The sequence below is a fragment of the Arvicanthis niloticus genome, chromosome 8 (genome assembly GCF_011762505.2).
Source record: "Arvicanthis niloticus isolate mArvNil1 chromosome 8, mArvNil1.pat.X, whole genome shotgun sequence".
NCBI lineage: Eukaryota > Metazoa > Chordata > Mammalia > Rodentia > Muridae > Arvicanthis > Arvicanthis niloticus.
The window spans coordinates 29,437,474-29,453,057 of record NC_047665.1 but is presented as its reverse complement, the minus strand read 5'-3'; the positions used below and the strand labels follow the sequence as shown (position 1 = coordinate 29,453,057).

The 15,584-nt window shown below is 39.1% G+C and overlaps 1 protein-coding gene across 1 annotated transcript; it reads right to left on the bottom strand.

Annotated features, from left to right (window-relative positions):
• Nucleotides 1-5,216: 5,216 nt before the first annotated feature.
• LOC117713559 (serpin B9-like) lies at nucleotides 5,217-14,298 on the bottom strand. Its single transcript, XM_034509811.2, has 6 exons — nucleotides 14,140-14,298; nucleotides 12,880-13,017; nucleotides 11,846-11,963; nucleotides 10,281-10,423; nucleotides 6,674-6,829; nucleotides 5,217-5,627 (listed from the first exon to the last, which is right to left on the bottom strand). The coding sequence occupies exons 1-6, from the start codon at nucleotides 14,185-14,187 to the stop codon at nucleotides 5,217-5,219; spliced, it is 1,014 nt and encodes a 337-aa protein (XP_034365702.2). The 5' UTR covers nucleotides 14,188-14,298.
• Between the last annotated feature and the right edge of the window lie 1,286 nt (nucleotides 14,299-15,584).

Below are 15,584 nucleotides of genomic sequence, written 5' to 3'. Positions count from 1 at the left end.
ATGCAAACTGATATTTTAAGCTGAAATCAGTTTGATAGTTAGTAGGTATAGAAAAACCAATATAGTTCTGAGACAGTACAAATATCCTCATGAAATGTGGGGTTTGAGAAGCTCTGAGGCTGTTAAGTACATTGTGTACTTAACACAGGTTAGGTAAGCAGGTTGCCACGTGCATTGTTTCAGGGAGGATATGCATAACTAAAAACAAGAAAGGGTCCCAGGATGATAAGTATTTCCCCCTGCTTTCTTGCTTCAAGAAACATGTGCTGATCCAAAACATAGTTTTACCTCCAAAAGAAATAAGAGAATGTTTATTATGACCTAAATATCAGGAGATATGGCCAAGCAACACAGTTTTAGCCGTCCTGTATAGTATATGCCACTGTAGAAGAGGTTAAATAAAGTTTAGTAGTCAAAGAGTCACAGAAGAATAGAAAGCCACAAATTAATACAATTTACAAATACCATGATGGGAGTGGGGGAGACATGAGAAATTTGGGCCACTGCAAAATGAAGGGTATCTGCTATGATTGTGGATGCTATTTTATATTGTCTTAGCCATTAGGTTGATGAAAGCAAGTAGTCTGCTAAGGTAATAGACATCTAATAGTTTGTCTAATTGTCCACAAAGTTTTGTCCGCAGAAATATTTATGGGTTGGCAGTAATTTGTTATAGATCAACACAGTTTTGGTTTTTTTCTCTGCAGCACTCCAACTCTCTACAATCATTGTCTAATCTACTAAGTATTTTGAAGAATCTGTAAGACATTTTACTTTCAGAGAAATCCAGATGATATTAGAGAAACCAATATTTTAATGGAGTAAACTTTCTATTTAATGTGTGCACTGAAAAGTGTTGACTAGATTACTAAACTTGACTTTTTAAAACAAACACAAATATGGTTTCAAAAATTATCCTGTAGAAGGATTCTGCCTTAAAGGGCCAGCTTGTGTGACTCAGCATCTTGTCAAGTTGACATGAAAGGAACCAGCACACCTTTCTAACACCTATTCAGTATCTGGCACACACTGTGATTTCCTTATATCCTATGTAAAATACACCCAAATTCCTTTTCTTTGCTGCTTCAAATTGGCTACAAGCATCATCAAAAATCACTGTTCTTTTGTGAACATTTGGCATGTCCTAGTGTAAATTTATAGGAAATATTACCTAATGGAAAACATTACCAGAGTATGTCTTAGATTAGCTTTATCCAGTGTATGATCCTATGTACCAAATATTACTCTTCTTACTGCCCTCTCCTGGTAAGAATAATTTTCTGATATTAAATTGATGGAGTTTTTAATGGGCAGTTTTCTGATTATTAACTTGTTGGCTCATATCATCTAATTTTCACCTCTCTCTCTCCCTTCCCCCATCTCTCTCTCTCTCTCTCTCTCTCTCTCTCTCTCTCTCTCTCTCTCTCTCTCTCTCTCTGTGTGTGTGTGTGTGTGTGTGTGTGTGTGTGTGTGTGTGTGTGTGCCCTCATGCTCTTGGAAAGTTCAGGAAACTACTGGCTGGAGTGAGTTTACTTCTTACATGCAGTGTGTTCTAGGAATCAAAGGTAAGTAGCCAGACATGGCAGGAAGGACCTGCTCCTGTTGAGACTTCTCTCAGGTTCCTGGATTATAGAAACCTTAATTTGTCCTTTCTTATTTCCTATTGCTTTCTAATATGGCTTTTCAGTTTTACTGTGTTGTTGAACATATGTGTAACTCTGCCCTACCTCATTAGTTGAAGCATTGTTTTTCCTTTTCATTGGTCATCAATACTTTCTCTTCAACACAAAAATAATTATAAATACTAGGACAAAAATTGTATGTTCTTATATAAAAATAACCACATTGGGCTCTTACCTCATCACACCAAATATAAATTTTACTTTAAAGTGGATCTGAATTGTAAATATAATGGTCACAAGCCACTGAAGCCTTGGATGAAAACACAGGGGCAGTTTATTTTGGCCTCAAGTTTGGCAATGAGATTCTTAGCTCATGAAGAAGGATTGAGTAAAGTGTGTGTGTATGTGTGTGTGTGTGTGTGTGTGTGTGTGTGTGTGTTCATTGAAAAATTCAATCTGTTTGTACTAATGAGAATTATCAAGAAAGCAGAGAAAAAATTATGTATAATATACAGAATAGGTAAATCGACACACAGGGAGAGAAGATTGGTGACATAGGCATATATATATATATATATGTGTGTGTGTATATATATATATATATATATATACACATATATATGTATATATATGTGTGTGTGTATATATATCCTGTTCATAACATGATACAGTCACCTTTAATATCTTTTTACCATGCTCTACTTTTATCTTTTACTTCCCTCCCTCTGTGTATATATATATATATGTATATACACATATATATAACAATATATGTTATATATATACACACACATATATATTGTTATTCATAGAACAGTAAATACAATCAAATGCTAAAAAGGTAGAATAACTGGTGTTATCTAACCATTAATAAATCCTATGTCACTATTTAGAATATTTTGTTTTGTTTTTTATTTGTATTGGTTATTTTATTTGTTTACATGTCAAATGTTATCCCTGTTCACAGTTTCACCTCCACAAACTTCTTATCTTATATGCCCTCCCTCCTGCTTCTATCAGGGTGCTCCCCTATCCATCCACTCCTGCCTGACTACCCTTGCATTCCACAATTCGGAGGCATCCAGCTTCTACAGGACCAAGTGCCTCCCTCACCTTTAATGTCAGATAAGGTAATTCTATGCTACACATGTAGCTGGAGCCAAGGATCCCTCGTTGTGTACTCTCTGGTTAGTGGTTTAGTCCCTGGGAGCTTTGGGGTGTTCTGGCAGGTAGGTATTGTTGTTTTTCCTATGGGATTGTAATACTCTTCAGCTCCTTCAGTCCTTCCCCTAACTCCTCCATTGGGGTCCCTGTGCTCAGTCCACTGATTGTCTGCAAGTATCCACATCTCTATTGGTAGGGCTCTTGCAGAGCCTCTCAGGCGACAGCTATAACAGGTTCCTGTCAGCAAGTGCTTCTTGGCATCAGCAACATTGTCTGTGTTTGATGTCAGCAGATGGGATGGTTCCAGAGGTGGGACAGTCTCTGGATGCCATTTCTTTCCGTCTCTGTTCCACTCTTTGCCCTTGCATTTCCTTCAGACATGAGCAATTCTGGGTCAATATTTTTGAGATGCATGGGTGGCCACATCCCTCACTTGGGGGCCATGCCTAACCACTGGATAAAATCTCCAAGGTTCTCTTTCCCATTTGTTGGGTAGTTTGGCTAATGTCATCCCAGTTAGGTTCTGGGAACCTCTTGCTTCCCTGGCATCTGGGACTTTCCAGTGACTATCCCCACTTTCCCATCACCCATAGCTACATACCTCTGTTCCATTTCCTGACCCTCTGTACTTCTCCCCTGTATCCTCCCACACCTGAATCTATCCCCATTTTCCCTCCCTCTGCTCTTTTCCTCACAGGTCCCTCCCTGACTTTACCTCCCACAATTATTTTGTTCCCCCTTCTAAGTAGGACTCAAGCATCCATACATACATGTACAGAAGATTGGTGGTTACACAGGTAGAGGTAGGGAAAAATAAAATAAAATTAGAGAGCTGAAAAGGGATTGAATGTGTGGCATAGTACCAAAAGGGTACATATAAACCTATTGTTGTCTTTCTTCTCCTTGAGCTTCATATGGTCTGTGAGTTGTATTGTGGGTATTTCAAGGTTTCTGCCTAATACCCACTTATAAGTAAGTACATACCATGTGTGTTATTTTGTGACTGGGTTGCCTCACTCTGGATATATTTTCTAGTTCCTTCTACTTGCCTGCAAATTTCATGGAGTCTTTGTTTTTAATAGCTGAGTAGTACTCCATTGTGCAAATGTATAACATTTTCTGTATCCATTCCTCTGTTGAGGAACAAGTGGGTTGTTTCTAGCTTCTAGCTATTACAATTAAATCTCCTATGAATATAGTGGAGCATGTGTCCTTGTTATATGTTGGAGCAAAATTTGGGTATATATATGCCCAGGAGTGGTATAGCTTGGTCCTCAGGTAGAACTATTTCCAATTTTCTGAGGAACCATCGGAGGGATTTCATTTAGATTTCTTTATTTTAAATTTGTGAGTGATTCTGAGAAAGATTACATGGACCATGTACATTTGGGAGCTGTTTAAGCTTAAAGATAAAAACAGCACCTCTGAAACTTGTGAGAGGAAGTGTTAAGCAACCATGTGGGTGGTAAACAGTTTTCCAGGGTCCTCTGGAAAAGCAGAGAGTTGTCCAATCTTCTGAGCCATGTCTCCATTATGACACTCTAACACATTGAAGATACTTATGCCTCCTGTATCTGGCATAGTGTGGGCTCTTATACCTACATTATGGGTATATTTACAGACACAGGTGGAGTTATAAAGGAATCTAAGATACAAAAAGTTAACAGAAAAACCCCTGTAAGTGATTTAAATAAAGTTTCAAGTACACATTGCTTTGTGAGAAAGCAAAATTTATTTTGAAATGCATTTAAGGACTTCAGAGAATTTAACTATTATAATTATAGAGAAACATAGTAGTTCACAGAAGCATTTCTTCTGCATGGAGAATATATGGTAGTTCAAGCTAGTTTTTATGACAATTAAATAAATTGAAAACAGGTAGAAAAGGCTAGTGCATAGAGGATCACACTATCTGCACCTGTCCACAAACTTACACAATATTGGGCACATACCTGGTGAGTAGTGGGCAGAAAGGAAAATGAATTTCAAATGTGGATAAGGAGCAGATACCAGTGAAATGGCAGTAGCAGTCATCACCCACAGAAGCATTTAGTAGGATAAAGTCAGATTAAGGCAAGTGATGGCAAGAGTTGTGATACCAGGAAAAGACATGGTATATTGTTGACATGGTTTGTCTGTGGATTGACTGGTTTTTTTTTTCAGTTACCTTAGAGAACTTTGTAGGCTATCTCAAGGATTTTTCTTTACCCTCTAAACTATAAAGGAAATGATAACACTCTGTGGTCCTCTGACCTGGCATAGGGCACATCAGGGTAGGGGCAGCTGAATGTGGGCATCACTAGATAAGGATGAAAAGAAGAATGTCCTCTCATCCTGAAATATGGTTTCTACCCACTTGCCCATGCTCACAGAGTTCTATGGGTAGTGAATTTGCCAAAAGAGAACTCTCCCCATATAATAACATTGTCTTTAAGGAGATGAGAACCTGCCACAGAACAGGATGCTGTTGGTTTTGTTGTGCTTGATGAAGAAAAGGAAGGGGTGGTCAGCACAGAAAGTTGGTGGGGTATCAAAACTTAAACACATAGGTACAGCTTTTACGACAACGGTTGCTGAAGCCTCTGTTCCTTTTTCATGGACTTCTACCACACACTTGTGAAGACACTTGGACAGACACAGGTCTTTCTCAGTAGACATTCCTGATAAGTCAGCCTTGCTCGCATCGAAGACATCCATTATTCCCAAATGCTGCAACAGGGTGTTCATATCATACTGCTCTTGCAGTTGAAATTTTGGAAGATAAACATGAACCTCAGTGTGATTCATAAAATCTGGTTTGGTCCAGGCTGTTAACTTCTCAAAAGTGAGACTGTTTTCCACCTGACAATTCAGATTTAGAGACTTTTAGATTCAAAGTTGAAGTCTTAACCAGAGCCACACAGGTAATCCCTGATCATAGTACCATCTGTCATCATATACCAGCACTGCCTTTTCAAATGGCCAGACCATGTGGGCATCCCATTGTCCTGGTAGCTTGTTTCTGGTTTCCGTGATAAAAATGGCAGACAAGCAGCACAGGGTAGGAAGACCTGGATGTCCGCTCCTAAATCACTTGTGAGATATCTCTTTCTTTTTCTGACAAATGTCCCTATCTAGGTGATTATTTTTAAATTTTTAATTGATTTTGGTTTCTAAAACTAGACTTACTTTCAAAGATAGCAAATCATTGCTGCTTAAATAAAAATTAAGTATTGGAAAAGAAAAGAGCTGATGAAATACTAACGCATACCCTATTGAAGTGATGCCACAGTTAGAAAGCTAGATGCTGAGAGCCAGGGAGCTCTTTTGCTCACAAAGGCCCTTTATGTCCTGCACATTCTACTATCCACAATTCAAAGGATGGTTCACAGACTGTGGGGTTTCCTGCTGTATGGAAGACCCATGTTTGTTACAATGACTTTACCTGACTCTACCCTCCTCAGTTTTTAACCTTTGTCTTCCTCATTGTTAGGTTAAAATGGGATATTGTTTAAGTCTGTTTTCTGTTCTCAGTTAATAAAACATAATACTAAGAAATATCATAATATGGGTTATATTTATGGAGCAGGATTATGTTCCAAGTAATGTGCTAACTTTTTGCCTGAATTGCCCTGATTTCCTCCTATTAGGTTGTCCTCACTTATTCTAGTGATGAAGTCAGGTCATGTGACAAGGGCACATAGACCATGATGGCAGTCTTGGACACAGCTTTTATCCTAAAGTTCTGTACCAGCACACAGCTTGGAATTATGTCTGTGAGTACTATTCTCTCAAACAGAGTTGTCAGAGTGAAGACTCTGAGGTCTGTGTAATAAGCACTCAAAGCAATACTGGATTATTCTCAAAGACATTTGGAGTGGTGAATGCTACAGAATCTCCTGGCTCACCTTGCTGATGTCCACACCCTCATCTGGGAGCAGGACTATGAAACTCAGCTCCTTGCCCTCATAGGGCATCACCAACACTTGTGTCTGAATTTCCTTCACATAGGCGAGGTCAAATTCGTCTTCCTGATGCATCATCTGCACTGGCCTTGTTTCACTCTGAACAGATAAATACATGACATCAAATATATAATTGAGAGAAGTTAGAAGGTTTCCAAATGAGCTGCAGTTAATTCCAGCAGTGTTTTCTACACTCAGCATGAAAACAATATTCAAGTTCCAGTGTACACTTCCACAAAGTCTTTCAGTCTCTTCCTATATTCATTAACATAGTTGAGTGTAAGCAGACACAGGCCTGTCTCTGTTAGGATTTCTACTGCTGTGATAAAATACTACTACCAAAAGGACTTGGAAAGGAGGATTCATATTAGGACTCTCAGGTAATATTTGGTCATTTAGTGAAGTCAGAGCAGGAACTCAGGAAAAAGCCATGGAAGAATGATACTTATTGGCTTGTTCTTCATGGCTTTCAGCCTGCTTTTTTACTCAACTCAAGGCCACCTTCCTCGAGTTGTCATCACTATAGTGTGCTGATACATACTCCATCTCTGATTAATCAAGAATATTCCCAACAGATTTGCCTCTAGGCCAATTCATGAAGACAATTTCTCCATGTAGACTGCTGCTTTCCATTTTGGTTGCAGTTTGTCTCATATTGCCAAAGCAACAAGTAGGACAGGGATGAACTATAGATTATGCTATACAGAAATAGAAATGTGCCATCAAATATCCCCCATTGTTGGTGGGATTGCAAGCTGGTGCAACTACTCTGGAAATCATTCTGGTGGTTCCTCAAAAAATTGACCATATCATTACCTGAGGACCCAGCTATACCACTCCTGGGAATAGACCCAGAAAATGATCCCACTTACACCAAGGACATATGCTCCACTATGTTCATGGCAGCCTTATTTATAATAGCCAGAAGCTGAAAAGAACCCAGATGTCCTTGAACAGAGGAATGGATACAGAAAATGTTGTACATTTATACAATGGAGTATTACTCAGCTATTAAAAATCAATGAATTCAAGAAATTCTTAGGTAAATGAATGGAACTAGAAAATATCATCCTGAGTAAGGTAACCTAATCACAAAAGAACACACATGGTATCCACTCACTGATAATTGGATATTAGCCCAGAAGCTGGCAATACCCAAGATACACCTCACAGACCACATGAAGCTCATGAAGAAGGAAGACCAAAGTGTGGGTGCTTCGGTCCTTTTTAGGAGGAGTAACAAAATACTCAAGGGAGCAATTATGGAGACAAAGTGTGGGACAGAAACTGAAGGAGAGACTGTCCTGGGTATCTATCCCATGTGCAGTCTCCAAAGGTAGATGCTGTTGTGGATGTCAGGAAGTGCATGCTGACAGGAGCCTGATATAGCTGTCTCCTTAGAGGTCTGCCAGAGTCTGACATATTCAGAGGCAGATGCTCACAACTAACCATTGAACTGATCATGGGCTTCACAATAGAGGAGTTAGAGAGAAGACTGAAGGAGCTAAAAGGGTTTGTGGCCCCATGAGGAGAACAATAATACCAACCAACCAGAGCTCCCAGGGTCTAAACCACCAGCCTGGGAGCACATAGGGAGGGACCCATGGTTCCAGCTGTATATGTAGGGGAGGATGGCCTTGTTGGGCATCTGTGGGTGAGGAAGTCCTTAGTCCCATGAAGGCAGATGTCCCAGTGTGGGTAAATTCCAGGGTGGGGAGGAGGGAGTGGTTGGATGGGTAGGGCCTTTCTCATACAAGCAGGGGGGGGGTAGGATAGGGGTTCCTGGGCATGGGGGAAATGGGGTAAGGTGATAACATCTGAAATAGAAATAAAATATCCAATAAAATAAATAAATAAATAAATAAATAAATAAATAAATGTAAAGCTCTTCTTGGGTTTAAAATGTTCCACAAAGGCTTTTGTTCCAAACCTTTTTTCCACATGGTGGCAGTACTGGGAGCAGGCCAAACCTTTAAGAGGTAGGTTTAGTGGGTCAAAGTTAGTATTGGTGAGCAGATGTGTCTAAGGAGGAGATTGGCACTTCAGACCCTTCCTATTTCTCTCTTTTGTTTTCTGACTGGTGCAAGATGAACAAGCCTCCACCATACATTTCCACCAAGCTTAACTGTACCAGCACAAGCTGGAGTGATTGGGCTGACTGACCCAGGCTGAAACTACTTGAACCATAAGCCATAATAAATATATTCTCCTTTGAAGTGGATTTTCTCAGAAAGTTAGCTACACTAATATAAAGGTGACTAACACATCAGAGGTAGGATTTTCACCATTTAATATGGTCAACAATCACATTCAATGAGACCCCATAATCAATTACAAATAACAAAAAAATTATCATAGAGTGCAATATTTCCATAGTGCTATGAATGGGACTACAGAGAAATGTATCCTCTCAGTAAACAGCATGGACACTGGAGCACACATGCTCAAAGGTTCACAATGGGTCACAACTTTCCAGCATAACAATGAAGAAAGCTAAAAAACATAGACACTCAGAGGCTTAGGTTACAACTACATTCTGACATACCATCAGAGTGAAGGGAAATCCCAAGTTAAATTACAAATGGGAAACATATGGACACATATCTCTGCTTCTTTTTGATTCAGTAACAGTGTGATAATCCATCAAAATGCAAAAAAAAATGATTGTTAACTGATTACAAGTTGGGGGCCATCTGGATAGAATTTTGTGTATCTCCTTGTGATATAATCAAGTTGTTTTAGTCCAGAGGTAGACTTTAAATAAAGAAGTAGAACATTTAAATTACAGTGTATATTAAACATAAAACTTGGTTAGTTGCCATCCATAGTAAAGATTACATTTCTCAATTTCAAAAATCTCATTCCTTTAAGATATCTGTGAAATCATTTCTAGTAAATATTTAATGAGGAGTTAAATATTTATGAGGCTGAAAACTGCATTAAAATGTATTTTATAGTGTGTAGTAATAGGGCAAAATATTTTAGTATCTATGTAAATACATATTATACTCTAATTAGAACTGACATTTAACCACTCCTGTTCAATATTAAAAAGCTATAAATGCTGTTTAATAATGATAAATTGATTATTAATTTAAAATGATCATTTTTAGTAAAAATACTCTACTGTATGTATAAATGTTTATATAGTCACTTCTACTCTTATTCCTGCTTCATATATGTATTACATTACCATATCAGCACAGTTTTAGCATTCTTGATCTTAAATAAAAATCCATTTCTACTAAGGAATTATGAGAAATGATCAGAAGCTGTATGAGCCCTTAACAGAATGTACAATTACATAGACAGGAAATACCTTTTGTTCCTATAATTTCTTTTTATGAAATTTAAACTTGCTTTCAAATATACAAGTCTCAAATGGTTTTCTGTGCTTTCCTAACTTCTTTTCTGGCTGAAAATCTCGGCTAGCACCCTATACAGGATATGCAGTGTCTATGATGGAACCCTGAGTTACACATTTGCAATTAAAGTTCTCCAATCAATTTCTTCATCACGCTAGCAAGAAGTGTAGGACACTGCTCCTTACCTTGTTTATCTTAAAGGGCTTTTCCTTGGTCTCATCTTTGTCAAAGGTGTTACACCATGTTCCTTGGAAATATAAGGCATTGACTAGAATCAGCCTGGTCTCTGAATCAAGTGAGTCTTCTGACAATACATCTGAAATTTTGCCTTTTGGAGAAAGCAGAGAATTCATTCAGTATATATATATATATGTGTGTGTGTGTGTGTGTGTGTGTGTGTGTGTGTGTTAAACTGATATGACATCTGAGCAGATCAAAGAACCAGTTTTCAAGTTTGCTTAATTTGTTAATCATATTCAATAATAAATCAAAACATTTCACTAGCAGCCATGTTTGACTTGAGGTCATACACATTGGAAGAACATTACTTGTAAGTCTTTCAAGGAAATCAGGTTTGGGAAAAACAGAAAAAGAGACTCCAAGATGAAGAACAAAATAAGCAAAAAGGGTTGGAGGGGTAGGGAGGGAACCATTGTAACTAACCCCCTGGTGTGGCTAATGTTACTTCTTAAATTGATTGAGTCTAGAATCTGCTAGGAGTCAAGTCTCTGAGTAAGTAACGGGGAGGAAGACCTCCAGGGTGGACATCATCCTTCTTGTGCTGCCATATATGAAGGTCTGAGAGAGATGCAGCACTGCTTTTGTCTGCTTGTCTTCACTAACTGCTGGTGATGGAATCTGGCTTGTTCATATCACTCCACCTACCACTTTTAGCTGACACAGGAACTAAATAGCTTTGGCCATCATCTGATCTCAAAAGGTCATGCATAAGAATCCAATATGAAATAGGCAAATAATCGATGAATTCAAGAAAAATTCTCATTCTCTACTGTCTGTGTTTTAGAAGAAATATGATATACCAGGTGATGCAGTGACATCTGAAAGGTTCAAATAACAATGATCTCAAAGATCTCAAAGACAAGTTTTGGAACCTGTCACATCTGACATCAAAACACGTAAGGTTCAACCCCAAATTGGAGGCTCTCTTAGTTTAATGTAACTGAGCAGTTCTGACAGAGTGTCATTAATGGAAATCAAGTCTAGTGTCATCAAGTGTAAGTAAGGGAATAGATACAGGAACTGTGGAAGCAGAATCAGGAGTCCTCTTCAGAGGTAAAGGTGGTGCCAGCTGAGACATCAAGGACTTTAGTAAGAAGCATTCCCAGGACTAGATTATAGAGAAGGTCTACCCATTATTCATTGGTTCAGGAATGATTGAGTCACATGTCCTGTAACACTACAGATCATCCATGTCTTCAAAGGTAAAGTGTTACACTTATAGTTAGACCCATGAGTTCTTATTTACATCAGCCCCTCTGTCCTACTCGAAATACACAAACAATCTCTGGTTTTAAAATGTGTGTGTGTGAGTAGAACCTCCATGAACTCATTGAGCTCTAAATTATACCATGTGGCCTAGATTGTCTGCATCAGTTTGACTCTGAAATAATGGTGAGATTAGACCCTGGTGGGGAGAAGGGAAATTAAAGAAAGATGAGGGAAGGAAGAAGACAGATGGGTGCATAGAAAGAACAAGAATGTGGGATATGAAGGAACTTGAATTGCTGACCTTCAGTCTGTTTAGAGACCCATGTGTTTATGTGTTTCCTGGACTCCTCTGGAGCTTCAGCAAGGGAGAGCTGCTCCATCTCCGAGTGATAGAATTTAAGACAGGACTCCTTAAAGGTCTTTGGAGAGAAAATATTCCAGGAGGTGACATTGAAATATAAAATATCAGAAAGCTTTCCCACCTTCTGGTTAATATGGTATTAATAAATGAAATTAAGTGAGTTTAGATACTGCTTTGTAAAACAAACATCTTCAGATAATAGGCCTTTGCAAGTGTGAATTGTGAGATATAAATAAATAAACCTATAAGTGGAAAAATTTGAAATGTTTAGAGATATCATTAAAGAATTACTGTCTTTAATGAAGGTTAGGTTGGTGAGTCTTACCATGCTGGCTAAGCTGTCTCAGAACTCAACTCATGATCTTCTCCTGTCCCAGGTTTTGAAATGCAGCTTTATTGATGTGTACCTACACAGGGGCCAGTACTTAATCCTTACTTTTCTCAATTTCTTTAGGGTCCTTCGCCATGAATCTAAAGCAACAAGCATTTAGGTATCCTAATGTTATCTTTCAACTGGTGTTGGGAGCCGACTTTTAGCAGAAAGCGGCTATCAACTTTGCAGCCATCTCGAGCCATATACCCTGATAAGAGACTTGTTTTTCAACAGCCTACAACAGCTGAAGTACACTCTGACAAATATCTTGTTTATCCCACATATATTGTTTTGCTGTTTAGAGATCCCAGCTGCATGGTGCACGTGGTAAAAGATCTTCAGCTGTGTTCTCCTGCTTGTGCTTATAGATACCCAGGATTCCCTTGCAATAGGAGACAATAAGAGGAACAAATGGGAGACAGTAAACAAGAGTTGGTCACACATTTTGTTTTTTCTCCATTCTTCAAGTCTCTTCCCTTTCTTCCCCCCACTCTCTCTCTAGCCAAACCCTGACCCTCAGACCTGAGCAGCAGAGTAGTCCAGAACATTTTGGCCCCCAAGTGCGAGGCAGCTCAAGCCGGGACAAACTGGTACAACTTACTGGAAGTAATTCACAAGTACTATCTGCAAAGAGCCTGTTGGCCATTCTAAGGCAGTACTTTTTGTTTTGCTCATTCAGGTTTTGGAAAAGCAACTGGAAGCCCTGATGGATGTCTTCATCTGGGTTTAAATGAAGTGCCTGTGGAGGAAACAATGAAACATTTTTAGGCGAGGGATGAATATTTTAGTTGCAAAAGAAAATTTCAAGGTATCTCAGGCAGCCATGTAAATGAGATTCTGATGTAAGACGTGTAGATATTGAAACAATTAAAAGTAGAAATTGACCTTCCTCCCCAGTGTATAATTACAAATCTGTTGCTCCAAAATCAAGATAGATTGCAGCACCCCATTTTTTAAAGTAATTTCAACCCCCTTTTGCCTGTTGCAGTACTTGTGACTGACTCACATTCTCAACCATGTTAGGCAAGAGCACTGCCCCTCAGCCATAATCACATCTCCCTTTCTCCAACTTTAAAACAAAATAAAACAATAAAAGACCAAAAGAAATTTCTATTTAAACATAATTTGCCGAGGCTAGCCTTGGGCTTGGCATCTTTCTGTCTTAGACTCATTAATAGTTGGATTTAAATGACTCTGCCACCAGGACCAGCATAGACTACTTAAAACTATTCTATGTGAAGTCTGGATGAAATATTGAGAGTTTCCTTTAAGTTATTACTTGGAGAAAACTCATTTCCTTTAAAGTACTATTACTGGAGGAGATTCAGTCTTCCTTCCTCTTTACCTCAGGCTCCATCAAACAGTGTGTGGATATTGCTATGTTATGGTTCAGGATTAGCTACACAAACAACTTGGACAGCAATCTCGGTTGGACCTTGGTTGTTTATTGAACACACATTCTAAGACTGATCAATTATGAATGCAGGACAGGAGCCAAGGTGGGATCCTAGGCAGTTCTTAGGACAAATTGTGTGGGGAAAAAACCACAAACAGTTACATTTGCAACATTTAGGCTATCTAGATAAACAGTGCGGTTTGACCTCTAACCTGATGGGCTGGTTCTAGAGGCAAGGAGCCTAGGGATTTTCCAGAGTCCAGGAGGCTTTTTGACAAAGAGCAACATGAAATTATGATCAGGGCAAGGAATAAGTCAAATTAAATTCATGAGTTACAAAATGAAGGTTGAGTCAATATAGCACAACAAGTGTCAATTTATAACATTTAAAATTTAACACCTACTGATCCTTCTTAGCAGTTCTTGTGCATGTGACAGGAGTATGGTTTGTGACAGGGAACTTACCTGAGATATCTGGACTGCAGTGTCTCCCTTTGCCCCCAAGAGGACCATAGCTAGGGCAGAGGAGGTGCTCACAGGAGAATAACACACATTTCCTGAAGGTTTGTCTTGACAGAGGATCTTCAGAATATGGATGGCAAAGGTGCCATTTGCTTCAGACAATATATTATTCATAATACAGAGTCTAGAGGCAAAGAAGAAATGGAACTCAACACAGAGCTAAAGGTTCATTGTTCTGATGAAGATAAACAAAGGACTTTAATTCTGGTTTTCATTTCAAAGCTCTTAACTGCTTTAAAGAGAATTTCAAAAATTCATACTATGTTACAGTCCTTTGAATGTTAAGGTTATTAGATAAGTGTGGTCATAACAGGAATCCAAATTAGCTTCTTTCTCATCTGCATAGATAGAAGGAAAGGTCACCAGGAAAGCATACAAAGAACAAGCTGCAAGGTAGGCTCTAATTTTAGTTCATAAAGACTTGATCCTCTCTTCTGAAGAAGGTTGCTTCAAAGATAAATAGAAAAGGGAAAAAGGAGAAATCGAGGGAATGGAACAGTCATGAGAATCTAGCCCCTCTTGCCTGGCTTTGGCAATACTGCATCCTAGACTAGGTATGTATAGAAACATTATGAGATAACCAGGCATGAACACAGTGCCCTCCACAACTGCCAGTTGCTACAGGATGCTGAATGAGACCCAAGGAGAAGGTGTTACTATCTACTCTGTTGTGTAGAGGACAGCATCCCCCTGCATTGGCTGCTCAGGGACCATGAATCAGCTGAAAGTACCCAGGCTGCTTTTGTCTTGAGCATGCTTCATCTCCCAGATGAAAGGACAGTTTGTCCCAGACTACCTGACACCTTAACCCAAGTCTGAGTCACTGTGCCTTCCATGGCTGTGATGTCACTGTCATATGACCATCAAACCCTGGGAGTGTGTTCCAGTGTTCTTCCTACTTTGCTAAAAATACAGACCAAAGTCCCAGGGAGCCTCAGAACACCCTAGTACATACTCCTTTCCACTCTTCAGACATAAGGACACAGCATCCTGAGTGTACCTAGATTTTTAGAGTTCTCTCATTGAGTCTCTCCCAAGACTTTGGGAAGAATGTTCTAGCTGCTTAATCTCAGTGACTTACCTGTGGTTGGGCATCTTATCTGATCTCACCTTACCACACTGATTATTGTCTCCACCATACTCAAGAGTTCTGCCTTGGCAAGAAAGATGCCTCGCAACCCACTTTAAATTAAGAGAAATCATGCTCAGGATAAAAGGGGATTAGTGGCTCAAACAATATGGGGTGAATAATTGTAAAATGGTTCAAAGAGGTGGAGCAGAATTCAGATGGGGTAGAGCTTGCTGACCTTTAAAGAGCACAAAAATAAGAGATTTTGCAGATCCTTGAGTAATCAAATGCAAAGGTAGTCGAATGTGCTGAGGGATAG

Bases quoted from the DNA above. Each gene is read 5' to 3' on its own strand.
- LOC117713559 (XM_034509811.2), bottom strand. From the start codon at position 14,187: ATGGTCCTCTTGGGGGCAAAGGGAGACACTGCAGTCCAGATATCTCAG. The intron at 11,964-12,879 runs GTAAGTTGTACC...TTCTCTCCAAAG, and splicing joins GTACTTGTGAATTACTTCCA to ACCTTTAAGGAGTCCTGTCT. The intron at 6,830-10,280 runs GTAAGGAGCAGT...TTATCTGTTCAG, and splicing joins AGCCCTTTAAGATAAACAAG to AGTGAAACAAGGCCAGTGCA.